This window comes from Scyliorhinus torazame, chromosome 9 (assembly GCF_047496885.1).
Source record: "Scyliorhinus torazame isolate Kashiwa2021f chromosome 9, sScyTor2.1, whole genome shotgun sequence".
Classification (NCBI taxonomy): domain Eukaryota; kingdom Metazoa; phylum Chordata; class Chondrichthyes; order Carcharhiniformes; family Scyliorhinidae; genus Scyliorhinus; species Scyliorhinus torazame.
Genome location: NC_092715.1, coordinates 70,386,119 through 70,413,787, shown reverse-complemented (window position 1 = coordinate 70,413,787; position 27,669 = coordinate 70,386,119). Strand labels below are relative to the sequence as shown.

The 27,669-nt window shown below is 48.3% G+C and overlaps 1 protein-coding gene across 6 annotated transcripts in view; it reads left to right on the top strand.

Annotated features, from left to right (window-relative positions):
* Positions 1 to 27,669, top strand: part of arhgef28a (Rho guanine nucleotide exchange factor (GEF) 28a) — a 680,059-nt gene that overhangs the window by 330,784 nt on the left and 321,606 nt on the right. For all 6 annotated transcript variants that reach the window (XM_072516088.1, XM_072516093.1, XM_072516090.1 and 3 more), the window contains 2 exons: positions 15,779 to 15,912; positions 18,768 to 19,126. In XM_072516088.1, coding sequence (XP_072372189.1) covers positions 15,779 to 15,912; positions 18,768 to 19,126 — 493 coding nt within the window. The remainder of the gene's footprint in view (positions 1 to 15,778; positions 15,913 to 18,767; positions 19,127 to 27,669) is intronic.

Below are 27,669 nucleotides of genomic sequence, written 5' to 3'. Positions count from 1 at the left end.
CTATTAACGAGGCGAAGGCTAGGACATCTGTCCTCGTCTGCATCTGCCGCACGGCGGAGTCGATACTCCATAAATAGCTACCAATGGGCATAGCTCCAGCTGAATGCCCAAAATTCCAAGCTTGACATTGTATCGAAAAAGGAGATCCAGAAACTAACAAGCTTGGGGAAAGACCAAGAGACACGCATGTGATTGGCTGGCCCCCTGGAGCACCGTTCACACCTATCCTCCACATCCGGGAAGAACCCACGCATACGCACTCTAGTCAGGTGCGTCCTGTACACCACCTTGAACTGTATCAGGCTGAACCTCACACATGAGGAAGTGAAGTTGACGCTGTGAAGAGCCTTACTCCACACTCCCCCCTCAAAGATCAAACCAAGCTCACCCTCCCACTTCCTCTTTACTTCCTACAATGATGCCACCTCCGCCACCAACATCTGCCCATAGACACCCAAAATCTTACCCTCCTCGAACTCAGCTTAGGACAGGACAATGTCCATAAGCGAAGGCAACAGTACCAGGGGAAATGAAGGAAGCTCATTGCAAAAACAAATCAGCACCTGAACACTTTCCCTCTTTGGAACTGGAACTTCTCTATCACCTCAGCTAGGATGGTGAACCTACCCTCCAGAAACATGTCCTAAATGAAATGAAATTAAAATCGCTTATTATCACAAGTAGGCTTCAATTAAGTTACTGTGAAAAGCCCCTAGTCGCCACATTCCGGCGCCTGTTCGGGGAGGCTGTTACGGGAATTGGACCGTGCTGCTGGCCTGCCTTGGTCTGCTTTCAAAGCCAGCGATTTAGCCCTGTGCTAAACAGCCCCTAAATGTCTCCAACCCCTCCCCCACCCTAAACAATGGACCACCTGGATTCCCAGATACCGAAAGCTAGTCCTGACTGGATGAAACAACAGCCTCCTCAGATCAGCTCCCCTCCCTGCGGAGTTCACTGGAAAATATTCACTCTTGCTCAGATTCAGCATGTAACCTGAAAAGGAGCCAAACTTCCTGAGCAACGTCATTATCTCCCCACATTGGAGAGTGGGTCCATGATATATAGTAACAAATCATCCGCATTATAAGGATGCCCTATGCTACCTTTCCCCAGGCTCTATCCCACTATTTGTTAGATGAGCTCAATGCAATGGCCAGGGGCTCGATATGGCAAACAAAAGCAGATAACGGATACCACTGCCTTGTATTTCAGTTGCAAATGACCAGCACTCGGGGCATTAGTACGTAAAGTCGCAGTGGGGGCCCAGTACAAAAGTCGAATCTGACCCTAATGATGTCTCAAACCCCTGCCTTCATTCCTGCTCCCCCTCCAAAACGATGAACCCTCCTCTGGGGGCTCTGAATCATAAAACCCACAGTTGAAGGCCTCAAACACTTTGTTAACCTTCTCTGGGGCAGAAACCAACCCTCCGCCTGAGTCCCTAACCTGCAGTATCTCCCAAAAGGCAGCCTGCCGTCTCCGCTGGTGAGCCAACAGACATAGAACATGGAACATACAGTGCAGAAGGAGTCTGCACCGACCTAATTAAGCCCTCTCTTCTACCCAATCACTGTAACCCCAATAATCCCTCCTAACCTTTTTTTTTGGTCACTAAGGGCAATTTATCATGGCCAGTCGACCTAACCTGCACATCTTTCGACTGTGGGAGGAAACCCACACACACACGGGGAGGATGTGCGGACACTGCACAGAAAGTGGCCTAGCGGGGAATCGAACCTGGGACCCTTGCGCTGTGAAGCCACAGTGCTATCCACTTGTGCTACCGTGCTGCCCTGGTCTTCTCCCCATACTCATAAAAAGTCCCTCTCAAGCGTTGCAGCTGGCTCATCACCTTACCCGTTGACAACTTAAAGTCCATTTGCAATTCATTCTTCCCTCCAATAACTTGGGGGGCGGGATTCTCCGACTCCCCGCCGGGTCGGAGTATCGCCGGGGCGGCGGAGTGAATCCCGCCCCGATGACGGTTGCCGAATTCTCCAGCGCCGGTTTTGTGGCGGGGTCAGGGATCACGTCGCGTCGGTCGGGGGTCGTTAGCAGTGCCCCCCCCCACCCCCCCGTCGATTCTCTGGGGCCCGATGGGCCGAGCGGCTGCCCGTTTTCGGCTGGTCCCACCGGTGGTGGATTAGACAAGGTCCGTACCGGCGGGACCTGGCTGTGAGGGCGGCCTGCGGAGTCCTCGGGCGGGGGTGGGGGCGGGAGGGTGCGGGGGGTCTGGCCCTGCGGGGGCCCCCACGGTGGCCTGGCCCGCGATCGGGGCCCACCGATCTGGCTGGGCGGGCCTGTGCCTGGGGTCACTCTTTCCCTCCGTGCCGGCCTCTGTAAAGCTCCGCCATGGCCGACACGGAGAAGAAACCCCCTGTGCATGCGCAGGGATCACGCCAGTGGTTCTGCGCATGCGCCAGAACAGTCTGGTGCTCCCGCGCATGCGCCAATTTGCGCCGGCCAGCGGCGGCCCTTCAGCGCCGATTGGCATGGCGCCAACCACTCCAGCGCCGGCCTAGCCCCCGGAAGTACGGAGGATTCCGCAACTTCCGGGCGGCCTGACGCCGAAGTGGTTCACGCCACACTTTGTCCACCTAACGTCCCGCCCGCCGGTTGGGGGCGAATCCCAGCCAGGGTGTTCGAATACTGGCAGGCCACCTGGAGAATGGGGTCCGTCAGCCTCTGCCTCTCCACCTTCCCAAATTCATTCCTTATTTGCCATATAGGCGATTATCTCCCCCCAAATAACTGCCTTCAGGGCTTTCCAGAGCGTGGAAGGCAAGACCACCTGATTCCTGTCGAACTCAACATGCTCCCCAATGGCTCAAAAGGATATACGCTCAGAAAACCTTTTATCCATGAGCAAAGCCATGTGGTGTCTCCACGGGGGTCACTGAAAGCAGCCCGACTCCAATATCAGGTGCACAAAATGCGGAGCATGATACGATATAACCTCTCGGAAGGAGAGATCACAATATGGTGGAATTTAAAATACAGATGGATGGTGAGAAGGTAAAATCAAACACTAGTGTTTTGTGCTTTATCAAAGGAGATTACAATGGGAAGAGAGAAGAGCTGGCTAAGGTTGACTGGAAGCAAAGACTTTATGGTGAAACAGTTGAGGAACAGTGGAGAACCTTCCAAGTGATTTTTCACAGTGCTCAGCAAAAGTTCACACCAACAAAAAGGAAGGACGGTAGAAAGAGGGAATATCGACCGTGGATGTCTAAGAAATAAGGGAGAGTATCAAATTGAAGGAAAAAGCATACAAAGTGGCAAAGATTAGTGGGAGACGAGAGGATTGGGAAATCTTTAGGGGGCAACAGAAAGCTACTAAAAAGCTATAAAGAAGAGTAAGATAGATTATGAGAGTAAACTTGCTCAGAATATAAACCCAGATAGTAAAAGTTTCTACAAATATATAAAACAAAAAAGAGTGGCTAAGGTAATTATTGATCCTTTAGAGGATGAGAAGGGAGATTTAATAATGGGAGATGAGGAAATGACTGAGGAACTGAACAGGTTTTTGGGTTGGTCTTCATAGATTATCATAGAATTTACAGTGCAGAAGGAGGCCATTTGGCCCATCGAGTCTGCACCGGCTCTTGGAAAGAGCACCCTACCCAAGGTCAACACCTCCACCCTATCCCCATAACCCAGTAACCCCACCCACTAAGGGCAGTTTTGGACACAAGGGCAATTTATCATGGCCAATTTTTTGAAGACATTACCAGTGCGGTAGACAAAGGGGAGCCAATGGATGTGGTATATCTGGACTTCCAGAAAGCTTTTGACAAGGTGCCACACAAAAGGTAGCTGCATAAGATAATGATGCATGGCGTTAAGGGGAAAGTAGTAGCATGGATAGAGGATAGGTTAATTAATAAAAAGCAAAGAGTGGGGAATAAGGGTGTTTCTCTGGTTGGCAATCAGTCGCTAGTGGTGTCCCTCAGGGATCAGTGTTGGGCCCACAATTGTTCACAATTTACATAGATGATTTGGAGTTGGGGGACCAAATGCAATGTGTCCAAGTTTGCAGACGACACTTAAGATGAGTGGTAAACCAAAAAGTGCAGAGGATACTGGAAGTCTGCAGAGGGATTTGGATAGTTGAAGTGAATGGGCTAGGGTCTGGCAGATGGAATCCAATGTTGACAAATATGAGGTTATCCATTTTGGTAGGAATAACAGCAAAAGGGATTATTATTTAAATGATAAAATATTAAACCATGGAGCTGTGCAGAGGGACCTGGGTGTCCTAGTGCATGAGTCGCAAAAAGTTGGTTTACTGGTGCAACAGGTGATTAAGAAGGCGAATGGAGTTTTGTCCTTCATTGCTAGAGCGATGGAGTTTAAGACTAGGGAGGTTATGCTGCAATTGTATAAGGTGTTAGTGAGGCCACACCTGGAGTATTGTGTTCAGTTTTGGTCTCCTTACTTGAGAAAAGACATACTGGCGCTGGAGGGTGTGCAGAGGTGAATCACTAAGTTAATCCCAGAGTTGAGGGTGTTAGATTACGAGGAGAGGTTGAGTAGACTGGGACTGTACTCGTTGGAATTTAGAAGGGTGCAGGGAGATCTTCTAGAAATGTATAAAATTATGAAGGGAATAGATAGGATAGATGCAGGCAGATTGTTTCCACTGGCGGGTGAAAGCAGAACTAGGGGGCATAGCCTCAAAATAAGGGAAAGTGGATTAAGGACTGAGTTTAGGAGGAACTTCTTCACCCAAAGGGTTGTGAATCCATGAAATTCCCTGCCCAGTGAAGCCGTTGAGGCTCCTTCATTAAATGTTTTCAAGATAAAGATAGATAGTTTTTTGAAGAATAAAGGATTCTGGTGTTCGCGCGGGAAAGTGGAGCTGAGTCCACAAAAGATCAGCCATGATCTCATTGAATGGCAGAGCAGATAATAAGCCTATTTCTGCTCCTAGTTCTTATGTTCTTATAACATTCCCCGAGTAACCCCCACACCAAGGAGAAGAGACCTACCCACACAAAGAAGTCAATCCGGGAGTAATCCTGATAGACGTGGGAGAAATAGAAAACTCCTTATCCTTCGGAAGCTGAAATCTCTATGGGTCTGCTCCCCATCTGTTCCATGAACACCAATAACTCCTCTGCCCCCCCTGAAGGACTCAGAGACTTGGGACTCGACCTATCCAACCTACCAACCTCAGATTCAAAACACAATTGAAGTCTCTCCCCCCCCCCCACCTCATAATTAGCTGATATGAATCAAGATTTGGGACAGAGCTCAGCACCTTATTAATTAATGCCGTGTCATCCCAGTTCAGTGTACACACATTGACCAAAATCACCGACGTGCCCGCCAACGACTTACTGATGATTACATACCTTGTACATTACTCATATGAGGGGATCTTATTCCATCAAACTACACCAATTTCCTCCAAATAATCGCCCATAAATCACATAATGGGCCAAAAACAAAGTACCCTGGTGGGAGAACCGCACATAGCCGCCATCAAAGTCCAAAATGGTAAACTTGATGGGAATCTATTTCCTGACTATTTTCATGCCTCATAACAGCTGGCCAAAGAGCAGCATTGGTGGAAGCATATCAAAAGGGTGTCCAATTCTCTTTTCTACCATTGGATGTGCATCGAAAGAAACATCAAGGAAATATTTGATATCTTCATGAATTATGGTGATATGAAAGTAATGTTTCAGTGACAATTAATTTGAATCTGCCAAGTTCCCTGGATGTTTGATTGCATCCTTGCTTTTTTTTTAATAAGATTAGTTTTGGCCTGACAGCCTGGATGGACCCACCAGTACTTTCTACTGGTAAAGTATGTCTTGTACAATTGATTTATTTGACATGCCAATATCGCAGTATGGATCTCTCCATCTCCCATTCACATACCGCAACTGAGAACTCTGTAATTTATTGTAACTGGTTTGTAAACATTCTTGACTGACCCCCTGTTCTTCTTGGAAAACTCCTTGTAGTATATGTGATTATATGAACTTAGCAAGCAGGCCTATCCCAGCGTCGTATTGTGTATAGTCCCACAGAGACTTTTGGGAACTGCGTGGGTTGAACTTGCCCTCTGACATTCTCTTTACGCTATTGGGACTGAGCTGGCTCTCGTTTAATGTTCAACCTAAGTAACTAAAAAATTTAGAATTTTCTGAGCAGGAGATTATTTCAATTTAAAGTAAAAGAATTGTAAAAGGTTTTACGTAAGAAAATGTGCAGGATTTGCCTGACGTCTTCCATGAGATCTTCCTTTACATTAAGATTGGGTAATCTCCAATTGTCCCATTGCTGAAAGCTAATGGAGAAATCTGTCGGAATCTGGGAATTCTGAAAGATTTTGGGCCATTTAGGCCATGGGTGGCACAGTGGTTAGCACAGTTGCCTCACAGTGCAGGTGTCCCAGATTCAATTCTGGCCTTGGGTCACTGTCTGTGTGGAGTTTGCACTTCCTCGCCGTGTCAGCGTGAGTTTCCTCCGGTGCTCTGGTTTCCTCCCACAGTCCAAAGATGTGCAAGTTAGATCAGTTGGCCGTGTTAAATTGCCCCTCAGTGTCCAAAGATGTGTAAGTTAGTTTATGGGGTTATTGGGATAGGGTGAGGGAGTGGGCTTAGCGGAGTGCTCTTTCAGAGGGCCAGTGCAGACTTGATGGGCTGAATGGCCTCCTTCTGCACTGTCGGAATTCCATGATTCTATGATTTCTACATCATTGCAAATCATAGGCTTAGTTAGGCTTATCTGACTTAAATAATAAGAGAATTGTTTTTAAAAAGGGAGGATCCATCAGGCACTCCCTTAATCCCTAATTATAGGATAGAAGCAAAGTCAATAAAATTTAACACTGGATGTAATACAATATTAAAATACGCTCAATTCATCCAATTACTTTAAACTGATGGATTTTATGTTCTTCTCGCTTGTGTGGGACAAAAATGTCAATCTCACTGCAGTCATTTTCAGGTTTCTACTAAGTTTGTAATATTGAATCAATACTTACAAAGAGTATTTGGGGAGCACCTCCTACTTCCATATCAACATGTATCAGTGTCTTAGGTACCTACTTTTCACCAAAACTGAACGTGTTTCCTCCAGCAACCTGACCTGAATCACACAGCAGGACAAGAACAACACTGCTCCTGGCCATCAATACCTCCTATCTTGGCAGCAGTTCCGATGCATTCGTACTGCTCCAGCCAGCTGTACCTCTGCCATCTTTGGACCATTAGGAAGAACCAGAAGCTAGCCGCTGGGTAACAAGGGGCACCCCTTGCTACCTGACTCAGGGTTTCCCTCTGCCAGCCAACCACTTGCAGCTGCAATGAGAACCATACATACTTCAGGAACGTCTTGGAGCAAACCATCGATGCCCTGAAATAACTGCCTAAACTGCTCCGAGGGAGCCCCTGAGTGCTCAATGGAGCATGTCTCAGTGGGTAGCACTGTTGCTTCATAGCTCCAGGGTCCCAGGTTTGATTCCCGGCTTGGGTCACAGTGTGGAGTCTGCATGTTCTCCCTGTGTATGTGTGGGTTTCCTCCGGGTGCTCCGGTTTCCTCCCAAAAGTCCTGAAAGACGTGCTATTAGGTGAATTGGACGTTCTGAATTCTCCCTCTGTGTACCCGAACAGGCACCGGAATGTGGCGACTAGGGGCTTTTCAGTTCTTGATAAAGGGACGAGATTTGCATTGCTGTGGGGGGAGAAGAGAAACTAAGAATGTGCACGCTTACAATAAACATAACTTAAAATGGAAGAGATTGTAGGATGCAGGAGAAATGGAATGAGAAAAGGAGGATTATGTGTGCAGCTACCCTCACCATCAATTGTTTCAGCCCCATTAGTGGTCATGGCCTCAGTGAGGCACATTCCCAGAATGGCGAGCACTGTTTTCTCTAAGACTGTTAAAAATTGCAGGTGCAATTGTTGTCCTCCAATTCCTTCCTGCTGCCTGCTGTTATTTGCTACCTACTTTTGCAAGAAAGATGGCAATGTGTCAGTGTGTGGCCTGCAATAGGTTTAGGTGTGTGGCAGTGATGGTTGAATAGTTGACAGTGTATGCGTACTGTGAGTTATGGGTGTGAGGCTTTCAACGGTGCTAAGTTTGTAAGGGTGAGGTAAATCACCAGGATTTTAGGGTTGTGTACTGATTGATAGAGATTGTTGTTGGTTTTATAACCCTCACGAAGACCACAGGGGACCGCTAAAAGGTCTTACCCATGGTATCATAGAATATGAGTTTCTCGTGTTGAGCGGGCGGAGGACTGTCAAATCAGGGCTCACCAGCAGGGCCTTAAATATTGACCCTCAGATCGGACCGGTAGTGCCTGATAATTCCGGGCTGGGACATTTGTTTTGTATGCTGCAGCTGTCAACTTTTTTGTGTTGTAGAATAAACCTGCTTTGCCTTTTAGCCTGCGCCTCCTGGAATTATTACAGTCGGTGGGTGATGAAGCTGTAGTGAATTAAGCACTGGAGAAGGCCCAGTGTGATCTGTTAGGCAGGTAGTTTCGATGTGGACTGCACTCGATGCAGGGAAGCTAGAAACAGACGTCTAACACTGGAGAAGATCCAAAACTGTTTTATTCAACGATAGAACTGATATACATATTCAGCTGTGGGTTGACACTATACTGAATTGACTGGAGGCCTGACCAGACTTACTAGCTACCGCATGGTGTTTGCACTGTGCTAGCTCGTGGACTCTGACTGTCTCAGTGGCTGGGTCCCGAGAGAGCGGGAAACCTAGTGCCCTCTGGCTTTATAGTGGTAGTGTCCTGTCTGGTGATTGGCTGCACTGTGTTGTGGGCTTACTGGTCATCCTGTGTGTCAATCACCGCCTGTCTGCATCTCATTCTATACATGAGTGGATATTATGACACAGTGATGCAGTTGCGAGGATTTTGAAAATTAACATGGAGGCTTTAACAACTTGTGTAAGATTGTCAGACTCTTTCCTGCACTGCTACCTCATCTTTGGAGCAATACTAGTGGCTTTGTCCACTGTGGTTACTTGTCCCCAGTGCCTCTCAAGTCTTGGCCTTTGGGGAAAACAAATTCCCACTATTTCTTGCAGCCATGATGCATCTCCCCTTTAAGAGATGCAGGCTGCTGGAAAATTCTGGTAGATATGTGCCGCACTCTCTGCAGTAGGAGGGCCTTAATAGTGGAGAGGCATGGAAATGAAAATGGTGAATACTGGCTTCAGAATGTTTTTGGCTGTTTAATGGTTTTAAAGATGGGGGGTTGAGGATGGGATGGAATATTTCCAGGGAAAAAGGGTCGTGTTTTTAAGGAGATGGTGATAATTGTGTATTTGAAAGTGAGTAGTCAGTGCCTGATGCGATTGAACAAGTCATAGTCATTAACTTGGAGGGACTAGGAAGAGAAGTTGGGTTAATGTATAATTGTAAATTAAAATAATATTGATTTCTATTTCTAATTCTATTTAGCAATTTGGAAAATTAAGAGAGCACTCCCTGTGGGACACTTTTTCACTAAAATCCATTCTGATCTCACAAGTATCAGAAAAGAAAATTAAATTTGAATTTAACAGTCTGTTTAAATGTTGAACCTGCGGCGTTCAAGGAAACTTTTTTATTAATTCTAACAACACTTCTCTGTTTACTCTGTTTTGCAATGACTAATTATTAAGCTTTGAAAGTTTAATCTTATCAATTGTGATCTCATCGGGACAATTTTGAAACAACCCAGAAGTAGAGTACAGTATCATTTGACCAACAACATGGAACAATCATTGTTCAGCAACACAAAATGATGAATTACAGCATTGAATTATACATATTGTGATATCATTGTTTTGTCAAACACACAAGTTTCATTGTAACCAGTTACCAATGTGGGAGGTCTGCAGGAAGAAAATCAAACATTCTGGGGGAGCAATCTTTGAGGAAGATTGTATTTTACCTTTATATGTCTGGCAAATCTAATTAAATACCTGATGTTCCCCCTCCAAGCCACTTGGGGCTCTGACGTAGAACCATAGATTTCCTACAACACAGAAGGAGGCCATTTGGCCCATCGAGTTTGCACCGGCGCTCTGAAAGAGAATTCTACCTCGGCCCAGTCCCCTGCCCTATCACCCTAACCCCACCTAACCTGCACATCCCTGGACACTAAGGGACAATTTAGCATGGCCAATCCACCTAACCTGCATATCTTTGGACCGTGGGAGGAAACCGGAGCACCCGGAGGAAACCCACGCGGACATGGGAAGAATGTACAAACTCCACACAGTCACCCGAGGCCGGAATTGAACTCGGGTCCCTGGCGCTGTGAGGCAACAGTGCTAACCACTAAGCTGTCGTGCCGCTTGGAGATATATTGTTGTTCCTTCACTGTTGCTGGGTCAAAATCCTGGAACTCCCTACCTAACTCCCTCCCTCCCTAACTCCCTCCCACCCAAACAGTACTGTGGGTGCACCTACTGATGCACGATCAATTAAACTCAAAGACGAGGTTGTAACATAACTGAAGGCTTTAATAGACTAGATCTGTTCCCCAGCAGCTTCGGTACAGAATGAGGGCTGCTGGGATGGCACCAGTTCTTGTACCCCGCCTGTCAGGGCGGAGCTACATACCAAACAGCCAATGGTAAACTCCTAGGTTTACCCAATGGTCTACAGCCTCTTGGGTACTGCAATACCTGATAATACCACATTCAACCCCTGTTAAAAAGAGTCCGGCGGGGGTGGTGGCCAGTGGTTACAATTGCATTTAACATGGTATGATCAGATATGGAGGTACCGTGATGCCTCCTTACAGGGATGTCGAGAATATTTACAAGCGTGGAAGATATATACAGTCAGTGTTCATTTACAGTTACAGTTACAGTGAAGCAATCAGTCGGTCGGGTGGCCTGGTTGTCCTCCTGGATCGTCTGAGCCTCGGTGGTGATTCTGATGGGGGTCCGGGCGCCTGCGACTCCGGGAGCGTGGCCTCGGCCTCCATGGCAGCTTCGTCACCCCTAGACGGCGCTGGTGGGGCAAACGGTTGACACGAGAGGGGGGCGCATGTAGGGGGCGTCGGTGGGTGGGAGGATCTAGGCAGGAGCGGTGGGAGGACTGACCTCCCTGTGAGGTGCTGTGGAGGGGAGGGGGAGGGGGGTAATGGTTCGGGTGCGCGTGGGGTTCCGGCGGGCGCCAGGTCCCGGAGGGAGACTGTATCTTGCCGGCCGTCAGGAAACGCCACGTGGGCGTACTGGGGGTTAGCGTGCAGCAGGTGGACCCTCTCGACCAACGGGTCCGACTTGTGCGCCCGCAATTGCTTCCGAAGCAGGATGGGTCCGGGTGTTGCGAGCCAGGTTGGGAGCGAGGTCCCGGAGGAGGACTTCCTGGGGAAGACAAGGAGACATTCATGAGGTGTCTGATTGGTAGTTGTACACAGCAGCGACCGGATGGCTTGGAGGGCCTCCAGGAGGACTTCTTGCCAGCGGGTGACTGGGAGATTCCTGGACCGTAGGGCCAGTAGAATGGTCTTCCAGACCGTTCTGTTCTCCCTCTCTACCTGCCCGTTTCCCCGGGGGTTATAACTGGTCGTCCTGCTTGAGGCGATGCCCTTGCTGAGCAGGAATTGACGCAGTTCGTCGCTCATAAAGGAGGACCCCCTATCACTGTGTATGTATGCAGGGAACCAGAACAGTGTAAAGATCCCCTGGAGGGCCTTGATGACGGTGTTTGCGGTCATGTCGGGGCAGGGGATGGCGAATGGGAACCGGGAGTACTCGTCAATCACGTTCAGGAAATACGTGTTGCGGTCGGTGGAGGGGAGGGGGCCTTTGAAGTCCATGCTGAGGCGTTCAAAGGGACGGGAAGCCTTTATCAGGTGCGCCCTCTCTGGCCGGTAGAAGTGCGGTTTGCACTCCGCGCAGATTTGGCAGTCCCTGGTGACTGTCCTGACCTCCTCGATGGAGTAGGGCAGGTTGCGGGTCTTAATGAAGTGAAAAAAAACGAGTGATCCCCGGGTGGCAGAGGTCCTCGCGGAGGGCTCGGAGGCGGTCCACTTGTGCAGTGGCACACGTGCCGCGGGACAGGGCATCGGGAGGCTCGTTTAGCTTCCCAGGACGATACAAGATCTCCTAGTTGTAGGTGGAGAGATCTATCCTCCACCATAAGATCTTGCCCCGCTGTGCATTATCAAACATGAACGCCACCGACTGATGGTCAGTGAGGCGAGTGAATCTCCTGCCGGCCAGGTAATGCCGCCAATGTCGCACAGCTTCTACTATGGCTTGCGCCTCTTTTTCAACCGCGGAATGGCGAATTTCTGAAGCATGGAGGATACGGGAGAAGAAGGCCACAGGTCTGCCCGCTTGGTTGAGGGTGGCGGCCAGAGCTACGTCGGACACATCGCTCTCGACCTGGAAGGGATGGGTCTCGTCGATGGCGCGCGCATCGTAGCCTTTGCAATGTCTGCTTTGATGCTGCAGAGGGCCTGGCGGGCCTCCGTCGACAGGGGGAAGGTTGTGGACTGGATTAGGGGTCGGACTTTGTCTGCGTAGTTGGGGACCAACTGTGCGTAATAACTGATAAGCCCCAGGCAGCGCTTCAGGGCCTTGGGGCAGTGAGGGAGGGGGAATTCCATAAGGGGGCACATGCGTTCAGGGTCGGGGCCTATAACTCCATTTCGCACTACGTAGCCGCGAATGGCTAGGCGGTCGATGCTAAATACGCATTTATCCTTATTATACGTTAAGTTAAGAATTTTCCCGGTCTGGAGAAATTTCAGGAGGTTGGTGTCGTGGTCCTGCTGGTCATGGCCGCAGATGGTGACGTTATCCAGATACGGGAACATTGCGCCTAAGCCGTATCAGTCAACCATTCGGTCCATCTCGCGTTGGAAGATCGAGACCCCATTAGTGACACCAAAGGGAACCCTTAAAAATTGGTAGAGCCGCCCATATGCTTCGAAGGCAGTGTACTTGCGGTCACTAGTGCGGAGGGGTAGCTGATGGTAAGCGGACTTGAGATCCACCGTGGAGAAGACCTTGTATTGAGGTATAGGGCCGCCGAATTTAACGGTCAGGCTTTGCAAGTTACATTGGAAGTCCAACCCCAGGAGTGTAGCCGCGCAGAGGTGCGGCAGGACATAAAGGCGGAAATTGTTGAATCTCTTGCTGGCCGCCAGGGGCCCGAGGGGAAGATTGCCGCGGAGGTCTGGAGTCGCTGGAGACCACGGCCACGGCTCGTGCTTGGCAGACCCCCACAAAATGGTCCTTCTGCCGCACCCTTTGCAGGTGCTAGGCAGAACGCCTTTACCTCCACCGAGTGTGACCCGGAGGCCAGGGAGCTTCTTTGGTTTACAGGGTGGGTAACAAGTGAACAGTGCCTTACCGTGTCGGGGTGTATAAAGCTCTCCGTGCTCCCAGAGTCGATCAGGCAAAACGTCTCGTGGCCGTTGATGAACACCGTCGTCGTTGCAGTTGCGAGCGTCCGAGGTCGATTTTGGTCCAGCGTCACCGAGGCCAGATGGAGCAGTTGCGGGTTGTGATCGGGCAGCGTGTAGTCGGCCGTGCTGGGGGCCTGGGGCCCTATCCAAGATGGCGTCTCCCATGGATTGCACATGGTGGTCGGGGATGGACAAAATGGTGGCGGTGATGGACAAAAATGGCGGCGCCCATCCGTCCAGCGTGGTGTCCGAGGGGCAAGATGGCCACGCCCGTGGGTCGGATGTGGCCCGAGGATAGGGGGGTGGCGGTGAGTACTGGCCGCCTGGGGCCCGAGGGGAAGATTGCCGCAGCGGTCCGGAGTCGCTGGAGACCTGGGCCACGGCTCGTGCTTGGCAGACCCCCACAAAATGGCCCTTCTGCCGCACCCTTTGCAGGTGGAGGTGCGGGCCGGGCAGCGTGGGCGGGGATGCTTCGCCTGCCCGCAGAAGAAGCAGCGGGGCTCGACAGAGTTAGTGGGCTGTCTTACAGCACAGGCATGCGGGGACACGGGGAAGGTCAGTGGTGCTGCCGCTGCGGGATGCCACGCGGCCCAAGGGGCCGCCGCGCAGTTGGGCGCATAGGACTGCGCGTTTCTGGAGGCAACATCCATGGACCCTGCCAGGGCCCGTGCCTCTCTCAGTCCCAGGGCGTCCTTTTCTAAGAGTCTTTGGCGGATCTCTGAGGAGCTTATACCTGCTAAGAAGGCATCCCGGATTAGATGTTCCGTGTGCTCGCTGCCCGAAACTTGCGGGCAGCCACAGTTTCTGCCCAGCACCAGTCTCGAGGTAGCCTTTAAAACACGCCAGCCAGTGCTTAAATATCGCCGCCGGGTTCTCCGCGTGGGGGCTGAGTTGTAGACACTCCGGCTTGATTCGGAGATCCATTCTTTCAGCTTAAGAGTAGTCTATTAAATTGATGCACGATCAATTAAACTCAAAGACGAGGTTGTAACGTAACTGAAGGCTTTAATAGACTAGATCTGTTCCCCAGCAGCTTCGGTAGAGAATGAGGGCTGCTGGGACGGCACCTGTTCTTATACCCCACCTGTCAGGGCGGAGGTACATACCAAACAGCCAATGGTAAACTCCTAGGTTTACCCAATGGTCTACAGCCTCTCAGGTGCTGCAATACCTGATAATACCACACCTACACCACAAAGACTGCAGCGGTTCAAGAAGGCAGCTCACCATCATCTTCTCAGGACAATTCGGCTGTGCAAGGAATGCTGGCCGAGCAAGCGACGCCCACGTCCCTTCAATGAATAAAGAAAGTTTGAGGCTGCTGAGCATGTTGGGTAAGGGAACACCCCTGAATGCTATCTGCATTGATTTTCAGAAGGCATTTCTTGTTCTTTGCAACATTACACGTTTACAATTGTAAAATAAAATTCATTCTGAGTGGATTGTCAAGCAGCACATCTTAGCATGAAATATGCAAATGCATAATCATCATTCACCTGATCACAGTCTGGAGGTACACCACTTCTAATCAAACTTGAGGGAAACACGATTGTTTTTAAACTTTTCAAACTCCTTTATTCACGGTGACTAGTGACACCACTGCAGAGTAGAGGTATCACCTAATTCAGGACTGAAACTGCAGCAATTGCTGCTGAAGGCATGGTGATATCTCTGGAAAAATGCAGTTTGCGAAGGACAGTTCAAATTGTGTGTGTAAAATCAATCCAGTCACTTGCACTGGTGAGTAATTTTGATGGGTGACTTGCCGAATCTGGTTGGAAATAGTGGTACTCCCTATATGGGCCCCAGGGTCCCAAGTTCGATTCCTGTTTGGGTCATTGTTTGTACGGAATCTGCACGTTTTCTCTGTGTCTGCGTGTGTTTCCTCCGGGTGCTCCGGTTTCCTCCCACAATTCCCGAAAGCCAGGCTTATTAGGTGAATTGAATATTTGGAATTCTCCCTCCGTGTACCCGAACAGGCGCGGAGTGTGGCGGCTAATGGATTTTTACAGTAACTTCATTGCGGTGTTAATGTAGGCCTACTTGTGACAATAATAAAGATTATATTGTATAAAACTCTGCCTATTTTGTTTGGGTTGTCAGAGTGCAAACATTCTTCGCAAATCTTCTTAAAAGTCAAAATGATGTCAGTAGTTGATGAATCGTTATCTCAGTGATGTGATTCTTAAATATTGGTGAATCTAAAACAATAATATTTCGAAACCAATATTTGAGTCTTTGCCAAATTAAACCAGAACTATTATTTAAAGGTCGTCAATCCTCACACAGCCAGTTGTTTTAATGGGTGATAGTTTCAATTTAATATTCTTTTCTATGTACTAAACCCTTTTGTTTTCTTCTGGTTGTCACAGAGTGCAAACATTCTTCACAAGAATTCTTCAAGAAGAGAAGGCCAGGCCCATCGACCCTTCTGGCTGCAGCAAGACTTTCTTCCATGCTGAATGGCAGAGAGGAAATTTATGCCAACTGCATGGTTGTAGATCAGGTAAGACCTGCCAAAATATTTTGGCCTATTTTCAAAGGAAGCTGAAGTTATTGCCAAATAATTTAAATAAATCAAATGTCCATGACCTTAATATTATTGACACGTGCTTATTTATTCTTAACTGGAGTTAAAATGGTGAAGTGATTATAAAATAGCTCCATGATAAAATCCCTTCAAATCTTGTTCTGCAATTGCAGTTCTCACTGTTAATAATGCAGAATAAAGTGAAGTGAAATAATATCATCAATGTGTCTGAACTTTCCAGCTCATCGAGTTCTTGATCTGATAGAGAATTAAGAGAGTACAGAGCTGCAAGAGACTCTGAGGTCATCTGGCCAATATCAAAAACTAATGCCCTGTAGTCACTCATAGCCTTATATATCCATCCAATGCCTGGGTCTCTTGCCTCAGTCTCCTGCCGCTTCTCTGTGTTTGCACCCTCTGACCAGGCTGTCGGTCTGACCATTTTTTGGGCTGGGGTCTGGAACGGATTATTTATAGGAGTCCCAGCCACTGGGATAATCCATGATCATATTGAATGGCGGAACAAGCGCGAGGGGCTGAATTATTTACTCCTGCTCCTAGTTCTTATGTTCTTATTATGTTCTTGTGGATCAACAGCACCTGCATGACCCCATCCTTCCTGGGTTTCTCTCACCTGATCCTGCACCCTCCCCAAGCCTCAGTAAGGATGAGGGTCCATGTGTCTCTGTAAATGTCAGTCTGTTTAACCTGTTGTGCAAAATATCACGTTATCGCTGAATAAAATTTAATGAAGTCATTAACTTTGGTAAACTTGGATTGTGCTTGACATCAGGCTATTAAGTTTCATACAGGATATAAAATTATCAAGAAGTAAGAATGGATTTCCGTGCTTCTGAATTACAATGAAACACAAGAACACTTGGCATTTTGAGAAAATGTATATTTTAAATGCTTAGGCTAATGTGATTGTCAACTGCTTGTATTTCGCCTTGTGATTTGTACTTTATCTGGTGATGGTCATACTGGGTGTATTACTTTAAATTGAAGAGCTTGCTGGGTGCTAACACTCTCTGCCATGCTTTCCTACTGCTAGGAATGTGGTGGGATAGGGAAGACTGAGTACGTCTGCTATGGGAAGATGTATCAGTAGCATGCAAGGAGCAGTGGAAAGCTTTTCTGTAACATACAAATCGTTTAAAACTATGATCAGTTTTATCATAGAATTTACAGTGCAGAAGGAGGCCATTCAGCCCATCGAGTCTGCACCGGCTCTTGGAAAGAGCACCCTACCCAAGGTCAACACCTCCACCCCATCCCCATAACCCAGTAACCCCACCCAACACTAAGGGCAATTTTGGACACTAAGGGCAATTTATCATGGCCAATCCACCTAACCTGCACATCTTTGGACTGTGGGAGGAAACCGGAGCACCCGGAGGAAACCCACACACACAGGGAGGATGTGCAGACTCTGCACAGCCAGGGACCCAAGCCGGAATCGAACCTGGGACCCTGGAGCTGTGAAGCAATTGTGCTATCCACAATGCTACCATTAATGTGGTGAATAAGTGGAGAGATCTTGGGCGCGATTCTCCACTCCCACGCCGGTTGGGAGAATCGCCTGGGCCGCCAAAATTTCCGGGGACGCCGGTCCGACGCCCTCCCGCGATTCTCCCAAGCGGCGGGAACGGCCTGGTCGAGTTTTGCGGGCCGGAGAATCGCCGGAGACACCGAAAATGGCGATTCTCCGGCACCCCCGCTATTCTGAGGCCCGGATGAGCCGAGCGGCCAGGCCAAAACGGCGGGTTCCCCCCGGCGCCGTACACACCTGGTCGCTGCAGTCGTGGGCGGTGCGTGAACGCTGGGGGGCCGGCCTGTGGGGGGGGCGAGGGGGGATCCTGCACCGGGCTTCACCTGGAATGTGGGGTGGCCCACGATCGGTGCCTACCGATTGTCGGGCCGTCCTCTCTGAAGGAGGACCTCCTTCCTTCCGTGGCCCCGCAAGATCCGTCCCCCATCTTCTTGCGGGGCGGACTTAGAGAGGACGGCAACCACGCATGCGCGGGTTGGCGCCGGCCAACCCGCGCGTGCTCGGATGACGTCCGTTATTCGGCACCGGCCGCGTCATCTATGCAGCGCCGCTTTTATGCGGGCGACAAGGCCTGGCGCGTGTAGATGACGCGGCCCCGATACTGGCCCATTGTCAGGGCCTGAATCGGTCGGGACCGGGGCCGTTCTGCGCCGTCGTGAACCTTAACGGCGTTCACGACGGCGCGGCCACTTCGCAGTGGGAGTGGAGAATCCCGCCCCTTGTGTTTGGGCAGTTATTAAGAAAGACCATTAATTCCAAACTGTCACTGAAAGTGGGGAATAATTTCATTAGCTAGAAAATTATTGGAACACGAATGGTTTTGCCACAGGAAGCATTGAAACAGAGACCACTGTGTCTTTTAAGATGTCTTAAAACTATTGATGTAGAGAGAATTTAATTGCTACAGGAAGGCAGTAAGACAACTGGATTAGTTTTGGATTGCTTTGGGCAAGCTAAATCACAGTGGACCTTCTGTACTGTGAACCTGAAGTTCTGTGGTTAATAAAATGGTTTATTGCACACGGTCTTTGTGGTGGAACCTGTGGTGGTCCATTAAAAAATATAAGCCATCCAAAATTGTGTAATTTTCTTGTGTGTTTCTGTCTGGACCGAGTGGCACTCCAGCCTTTTTCAATAAGGCCCTAAGAATAACAGGGTGTGACCATAGGATAATTAAAATTGCATCAGAATACACTTAACAAATAAAGCATTGTGCTATGTGACACGGTACTGCATCCTAAGTCTTATTGCAGTTAATGAAATGTGTTGTTCTTCATAGGTTCATGAGAGTGGTATAAACTACGATAGTAATAATGTTACCATTGGGAATACTGGTACTGCTAACCCACTGGGCAGAAAGTCACCTGAGGAGCAGCTTTGCCAGACTTATAATGCCCCTCAATCTATGGAACCCAAAACATCTGCATCATTAGAGGATCATATACCTAGGAAGCATACAAATCAATATTCTGAGGACCAAATAGACACCGCAGTTCAGAAGGGGGATCAGTGTAATTTTGCGGAACAAGTTTCTGATTTATCTTCACCTGGCAATATTTTATGCCGATCCTTCGTACCGTCTCAGCACCATGGTTGTGTCAAAGCAGAAAGCCCTTCCACAAGCAACAGTAAACAGAGGTATGTTATTTTAGTTTGTACGATGAATTTGATTTCAAATACATTATTATCGACCGTTTCTAAAATTTGGTGCTGCAATTCAATTTCAGGAATGCAAACATTATTAGTGGAATGGTTTTTCATTCTATTGCTACTCGTGTGTTTTGCTGCAGTTACATGTCATGAAAAAGATGGTAGTGTAAGGAAATGGTAAAACAAGAGCAAATCTAATAATGATGTTTGTATACAGCAGTAATGTAAACATTGCTTGCCAACTTTCAGTAACATCTGTCTGTTTGTCTTGACTTAATACCATTTGCTTCTATGTATTGTTCTCTTTGATTACCTCCCTGCCAGTATTATTTTGCTGGGAATAGTTTTAAATTAAGATATCTTCTGTCGTAAAACTTTTTCAAAAGTTTAATACCTAATTGGGATCCTACTGCTCAGGTGGGATTCTTTGCTCCCACTTAATATTAGGATGTTCTGAAATACACCTCAGTATGGAAGTAACAAAAACGCAAAAACGTTGGTAAAATTAATTTGTATATGGACATTGAACAAATGCAGAAGGTAGGACATACTATTCCTAATCCAGGGATAATACTAACCATCAATGAGTTTTCTTTGGAGAACAGTTGAGTTAATTTACTTTCCCATTCAGTTCGGCAGTATGAGGCTACAATAATTTTAATTACCCGATTAACATATTTTCCAGCCTGAACTGTAGGAATTAGGCAGGAAATGGTTGCCAGTCGTGGGAAACTGAGTCAGTTCCTGTACTAGTAAGTGTTGGGAAGAGGTTCAAGGGGTGGGTTGTGGGGGGCATCTTGTTGCAGAGGGGTGGGGGTGCAAAGAGAGCACAGGCAGTGGTAGCCTGTGAGACCATTCCTGCATCTACTAGCCCAATAAAGGAAAGTCAAAAGATTACTTGAAGACCCAATTGCCCAATACCATGACACTAATCTGGAGGAAAAGCAGTAGCTGATTCTGCGCTCAAAACAAAAGTAAAATCATCGGGCATGATTTTCCAGCCGTGTTGCGCCTGGCGCCAATACCGCTAGTCCCGGTGAATAGCGGGGAGAGCCCAAAACACGCTGCGGGTTTCTCCATCCCGCCGCAGCAGAAATCTGCTGTGGCATGCCGTCGGGATTCTCCGTTTGGCCGGCTGGTCTCCCATTGTGGGGCAGCCCCATGCCTATTGACTTTCCATCTTTGGGAGTCTGCCCGTTGCCCTTACTCAGATAGCAAGCATGACATCTGGCCATTAATTGGCCTAGCACTAAAAAACACATTGGGGTTTTACTTCTGATGTGGTGTGGGTTTGGGACAGGAATTTTCTTCCTCGTCAGTTTCCCGACCCCAAAATGAAAATCCACCCCTGTGTGTTTAATCTCTTCGTGGCCTTACTACACTCTATTTTTGTAACTTCCTTCAGCCCTAAAACCCCACCTACAAAAATATCGATAATGGTGTCTTGTGTGTGTCCATGCTCCACAATCTGCTGTGTCTTTATGGGTGGCATGGTGGCACAGTGGTTAGCACTGCTGCCTCACAGCTCCAGGGACCCGGGTTCAATTCTGGCCTCGGGTGACTGTCTGTGTGGAGTATGTACTTTCTCCCTGTGTCTGCGTCTGTTTCCTTTGGGTGCTCTGGTTTCCTCCCACAGTCCAAAGATGTGCAGGTTAGGTGGATTGGCCATGATAAATTGCCCCTTTAGTGTCCAAAAGGTTAGGTGGGGTGACTGGGTTACGGGGATAGGGTGAAGATGTGGGCCTGAGTAGGGTGCTGTTTCCAAGGGCTGGTGCAGACCTAATGAGCCAAATGGCCTCCTTCTGCACGATAAATTCTATGATTTCGCTGCTGGGACACTACGCTCTGGAGTTCCCTCCCTAAATCTCTCACTCTCCAATTCATTCTCCCCTTTTAAGCAGCTCTTCCAAACCCCTTGACGTCTTTCGTGCCTAGAAGTCTATTTCCTTCTTAAATATGTTTGGTGATTTTGGCCTTCACAGCTTTCAGTGGTAGAGAATTCCACAGGTTCACCACCCTCCAAGTGAAGGCGTTTCCCCCCATCAGTCCAAAGTGGCCTACCCCGTATCCTGAGACTGTGACCCCTTTTTCTAGACCCCTACAGCCCCCCCCCACACACCCCAACCAGAGGAAGCATTATCCTTGCATACAGTCTGTCCAGCTCCCTCAAAATTTCATGGGCGGGATTCTCCGTCCCGACGTACCAGTTTTCTGGTACGTTGCGAAACCAACAGCAGCGGGATTCTCCGTCTCGCCAGCCAGCCAATGGCTGTTTCCCATTGTGGGCAGCCTCACGCCGTCAGGAAATCCCCAGGCATTGGTGCGCGGCGGGTGCAGTGGAGAATTCCGACAGCGAGGAATCCAACCCCGTGTCCAGGATTCCCCGAGCCCGCGCCAGGTCGGAGAATCGGCGGGGTGTTGCGCTCGAATCCCACCCCGACGCTCCGATGCCGGGCGACCGGAGAATTGGCGGCAACCGCGTCGCCGCGCCGCCAGTCGGGGGCCGTTGAAAGCGGCCTCCGCGGCGAATCTGCGCACTCGATGGGCCGAGTGCCTGCGGCGTCGTATGCGTATGGTCCTGCCCGGTGGGACCTCGGCGTCCTGTTTGTGGGGGCCATCCTAATGGGGGGGGAGCTGACTCCGGGAAGGGGCCTCCACGGTGACCAGGCCCGCGATTGGGGGCAACCAATTGGCAGGCGCTCCAATTCCGGGGGGGGCCTATGTTCCTCCGCGCGGGCCCCTGTAGGCTCGCAGGCCAGTGCAGAGACGCCCGTGGCGCGCATGCACGGACCCGCGCCGGGGGTCGCGTGCATGCGTGGACCACTGCTGGCCATGGCGTACATACGCAGACTTGCGCCGGCTGTGGTGCAGCGCACAGCACTCTGGCGCCGTGCTAGCCCCCGAGGAAGGGAAGAATGAGTGGGCATGGATGCCGGCGTCACTCGCGCCGGTTTTAACGCCGGCGTCAACACTTCGCCGGGATTTCGGAGAATCCCGGCCATATGTTTCAATTCCATCCCCTCTCATTCTTCTACTCTTCAGTGAATACGGGTCTAGTTGGTTTAGCTCATATAAGCTAATATATATTCACAATTTATATTAAGAATTTGGATGGGGGAACAAACTGTAACATCTCAAAGTTTGCCGATAATACCAAGTTAGGTGGGAGGGTGATTTGTGACGAGGATGCAGGGATCCTACAGCATGATCTGGACAGGTTGGGTGAGTTGGAAAATCAATGGCAGATGCAGTATAATTTGGATAAGTGTGAGGTTATTCACTTTGGAAGCAAAAACAGGAAGGCAGATTACTACCTGAATGGATGTAAATTGGAGAGGGGAGTGTGCACCATTGTGTGGGTGTCCTTGTGCACCATTCACTGAAGGTAAGCATGCAGGTTCAGCAGGCGGTAAAGAAGGTTAATGGTATGTTGGCCTTCATTGCGAGAGGGTTCGAGTACAGAAGCAGGGATGTGTTGCTGCAATTGTACAGGGCCTTGGTGAGGCCACACTTTAAGTATTGTGTGCAGTTTTGGTCTCCTTCTCTGAGGAAGGAAGTTCTTGCTCTCAAGGGAGTTCAGTGAAGGTTTACCAGACTGATTCCAGGGATGGCGGGACTGTCATATGAGGAGAGGTTGACTAGGTTGGGATTGTTCTCGCTGGAGTTCAGAAGAATGAGGGGGGATCTCATCGAGACTTGTAAAATTCTAACAGGACTAGACAGGGTAGATGCAGGGAAGATGTTACCAATGATGGGTGTGTCCAGAACCAGGGGTCACAGTCTGAGGATTCAGGGTAAACCATTTTGGACAGAGATAAGGAGACATTTCTTCACACGAGAGTGGTAAACCTGTGCAATTCATTGCCACAGGAAGTAGTTGATGCTAAAACTTTGAATATATTCAAGAGGTGGCTGTATATAGCACTTGGGGAGAATGCGATCAAAGGCTATCGGGAGAAAGCAGGATTAGGCTATTGAGTTAGATGACCAGCCATGATCGTGATGAATGGCGGAGCAGGCTCAAAGGACCAAAAGGCCTCCTCCTGCTCCTATCTTCTATGTATCTATGTATGTATCTATGTAAGCTGGTTAACTCTATATAAGCTGGTTTAGCTTAGTGGGCTAGACAGCTGGTTTGTGATGCAGAACAAGGGCAGCAGCCCGGTTTCAATTCCCTTACCAGCCTCCCCGAACAGGCACCGGAATGTGGCGACTAGTAACTTCATACTTGTGACAATAAAATGATTATTATTATTATGATTATTAGTTGACCCAATCTCTCCATATACGACAATCCTACCATGCCATTAATCTTTTTGATGAACCACCGCTGCAACCCCTCCATGGAATCTTTTCTCTTTCTTATGTAAGGAGACCAAAACTGCACACACTACTTCAAGTGTGGTCTCACCAAGGCCATGCACAGTTGAATTAAGACTTTGATTTGATTTGATTTATTGTCACATGTACCGAAGTACAGTGAAAAGTATGTTTCTGTGACCAAGGGAACATACACAGTACATACATAGTAGACAAAAAAAGAATAATCGATAGAGTACATTGACAAATGGTACATTGATAAACAGTGATTGGTTACAAGGGGCCGAAGAAACCACTCATCTATAACTTAAAGCAAAACTGATTTATTGAATAACGATTGATTAAAATGAGTTTGCACATTCCACAGAACTATTAACTATTAATAAAGTAATCTATATTAAAGTAATAACTAATTTAAACTACATGTGCTAAACTATACTGTGACCTATCTCTCTTACACTCTACTGTCTAGTCACTCCTGGCCGGAAGACATCCTTGCTCCTGTACTCGAGTGCTCTTGTAATGAAGGCAAACATACCATTTGCATTCCAAACTGCTTGCTGCACCTGCATGCTTTCTTTCAGTCAATGGTGTACAAGTCTCTTTTTACATCAACATTTCCCAGTCTATCACCATTGAAATAACACCCTGCCATTCTGATCTTCTTACCAAAGGGGTAACTTCAGCTTATCCATGTTATATTGCGTCTGCCATGTAGTTGTCCACTCACCTGAAATCGCCTTGAAGTCTCTTTACATTCTCCTCACCACTTACATTTCCACCAAATGTTGTTCCGTCAGCAAACTTGTGTTGGAATACCAGAGCAGACCCCAACTATTGTTGGCTGAGAAACCCAAAATAATTTTCAATTTGTGGAACTGTGAGGAAAGGATACTTCACCCCAGGGGTGATGACTCTGACCAATAGGTATATTTTATATCAAAACAAACATTAATTTAAATACAGAATTAACCACATTAATATCAAAGAAATAGCTTTACAATTAACAATGAAACCGTTCTTAAAAAAAAGGAAAGAAACTTAAACCCCCATCTACACCTGCAACTATATTCCAATTAAGCAATCCAATGCAGTTCAAATGCCAGTTATAAATAAAGTTAATAATGAGGGTTATTTGCTTATCTATGCAGTCCATTGGAGAGAGAGACCCTTTCAGGAACAACCTGAAAATCCTTCTGTCTTGTCTGACTCAAATCCTGTGGTAAACTGCCGTTCAACTTAAAATCTTCCAGCAGACTGTCAAAACCACAGACAAATCTGGCTCCTCCCAAATATCACATCATCTGTATCCCATTCAATTGTCCCGTGACCTGCATAGCTAGAGCTAAATACAATCCCTCAAATTATCTACACCACAGGGAGTTATCTACACCCCTAGGGACAACACGGTGGCACAATGGTCAGCATTGTTGCCTTACAACACAGACCCAGGTTCAAATCTGACTTGGGTGACTGTCCGTGTGGAGTTTGTATGTTTTCCCCATGTCAGCGTGGGTTTCCTCAGTGTGATCTGGTTTCCTTCCACAGTCCAAAGATTTGCAGGTTATGTGGATTGGTCATGCTAAATTACGCCCTCCTACCTTTGGCCCCTCACACTCTTCAATTAGACGATTAAATGCTAAATGTATATGTATAATTTATATGGAATATTGATACTTAATTTACTTAAAACCCCTGGGTTCTGCTGCCCCTACCTTGGTGTTGATTTATATAAGACATCACATTTTGAGTTCTGGCCCACCTCTGTTTTAGTCTCTGCCACCGTCGTCAAACCCCCATGCTGCTTTGAAATGCTCCCTATCTCAGTGTGTATTTCTGTACTGCCCGGGAATTGGCTACCACTGTCACACTGGAAAGAATGGGATCTGAACGCTGTGGGAAGCCCTGGACCAGTTTAAAGCTGTTTCATCCATGTTTCTTAACATTGACCTGGGGCATTGTGGGATGCCTGCCAATGCACAAAGCATCTTGGTTTGCATACCCATCAGAGTTCTCTTGTCTGCTGCTCCATTGAAGTCCTCAGATCAGTTGATGGTGCCACTTTGTCAAAGTCTAGTGTTGCTCTCTACCCCTCATGGTGAGGCTGCATTGGCTGGCCAGATGTTAAATCTTGACTATCTGAAAACAAAAATTCACAAAATAACTGGGTTGGGGTGAGGGAAAGTTGGTTGATGGAAAGCAAGAGATTTATGGTCACACAATCTCCAGCTTACACTTCATGCCAGGGAGCAGGAAGTGAGTCTGAGGAGGGACATCGGAACATGCAGTCATCCAGAACGCCCTTGGTGACTCCAGATTCAGGGGCCTGAGGCAAAGTCTGCCCCTTGAGTGGAGAAATACTTTTCACTCTACCTCGGTACAAGTGACAATAAATCAAAATCAAAATCATCTCCTTCAAAAGTCTCAGGAGACGCAGGTATGCTGCCCCACATCTCTTTACTGCTCACTGCAATTCTGTGCAGCCTTGTCCTGCAAGAGCGGGAAAGAATGTCAGTGAGTATATTGCTTTGTGTATGGATGATATTCCGGCAATAACTTTGTCACCTGAGGTATGTGGGAAGTGTGAGAGGTGATTGTGCGGTTGGTATCATTGGACAGTGTGCGAGGCTGAAGTGGAGCATCTGGATGTTAGCCATGAGGCCTGAGTTGATTGGTGAGTTGATTGGGATTGTGGCGAATTGAGCTGTCTGAGGTTGGTGGTGCAGTGGGTAGGAGATTTGAAGATTATCTCACTGACTTTTACCACCTGTGTGGCAACAGCGCAGATTCAAACTGCGTACCTGCTGTGGTCATTCATGGAGGCCTGCCTCCTTGCTTTGCCCCATGCTGGGTATGGAGTGACACCACTCGATCTATAGCGATGACTGTATACCAAAGAAGATAATACAGGTGTTCCCCAGTCGGAAACCCTGGCTCAACCAAAGGGTTCACACCCTGCTGAAGTTCCGGACGGAAGCTTTCAAGTCTGTCGACACTGACCTATATGAGAAAGCCAGATACGACATACGGAAAGCCATCGAGGATGCTAAAAGACAAGACTGCATCAAACTAGAGTCCCAGGCCAACGACAAAAAACCACGATGGTGCTTACACGAGATCACAGGCTACAAAGCAAAGCCAGGCGGAATCTCTGAGGCTAGAACATCCCTGCCTGATGAACTAAACAAGTTCTATGCCCACTTTGAACAGTCAGTCAATACATCAGTGCCACCCTCCCCAACAGCCTTGTCTTCTTGAACATGAACCCGTGGAAAGCGACGGGCCCCGACGGAGTCCCTGGACGAGCACTCAGAACCTGCGCAGACCAGCTGGCGAATGTATTCGCAGACATCTTCAACACCTTAATCCTCTGCTTTGAGGTCCCCACCTCCTTCAAGAAGACAACCATAATACCAGTACCAAAGAAGAACAAGGTAGCCTGCCTCAACGACTACCGACGTCTGTAATTCTGAAATGCTTTGAGTGGCTAGTCATGAGATGGATCAACGCCAACCACCCAGAAGGTCTCGATCCATTGCAGTTCGCCTATCACTGCAACCGGTCCACAGCACATGCTATCTTCCTGGCTCTTCAATCAACACTTGAACACCCCGACAACAAGGACACTTACATGAGACTGCTGTTCATAGACTACAGCTCCGCCTTCAACCCCATTATCCCAACGAGACTTATAACCAAACTCTGCAAACCTGGAGTTGACCCCTCCCTGTGCAGCTGGATCCTTGACTTCCTCACCAACAGACCACAATCTGTCAGGATAGGCAACAGCACCTCCTCCACAATAGACTCCTACAACACCGGGGCCCCAAAAGGATGTGTGCTCAGTCCTCTACTGTACTCCCTATACACACACGACTGTGTGGAAAGATTTAACTCCAACTCAATCGATAAGTTTGCGGATGATTCAACTGTGATGGGTCGTATTTCAAACAACGACGAATCAGACTACAGAAGGGAGATAGATCACTTGGTTGCATGGTGTACTGAAAACAACCTCTCTCTAAATGTCGGAAAGACCATGGAACTGATCATCAACTTCAGGAAGTGCAGCACGACACACACCCCCCGTCTGCATCAATGGCTCCGAAGTGGAGATGGTCGATAGCTTTAAGTTCCTGCGGGTCACCATCACCAACAGTCTGTCCTAGTCCACTCACGTTGATGCACAGTCAAGAAAGCCCAACAACATC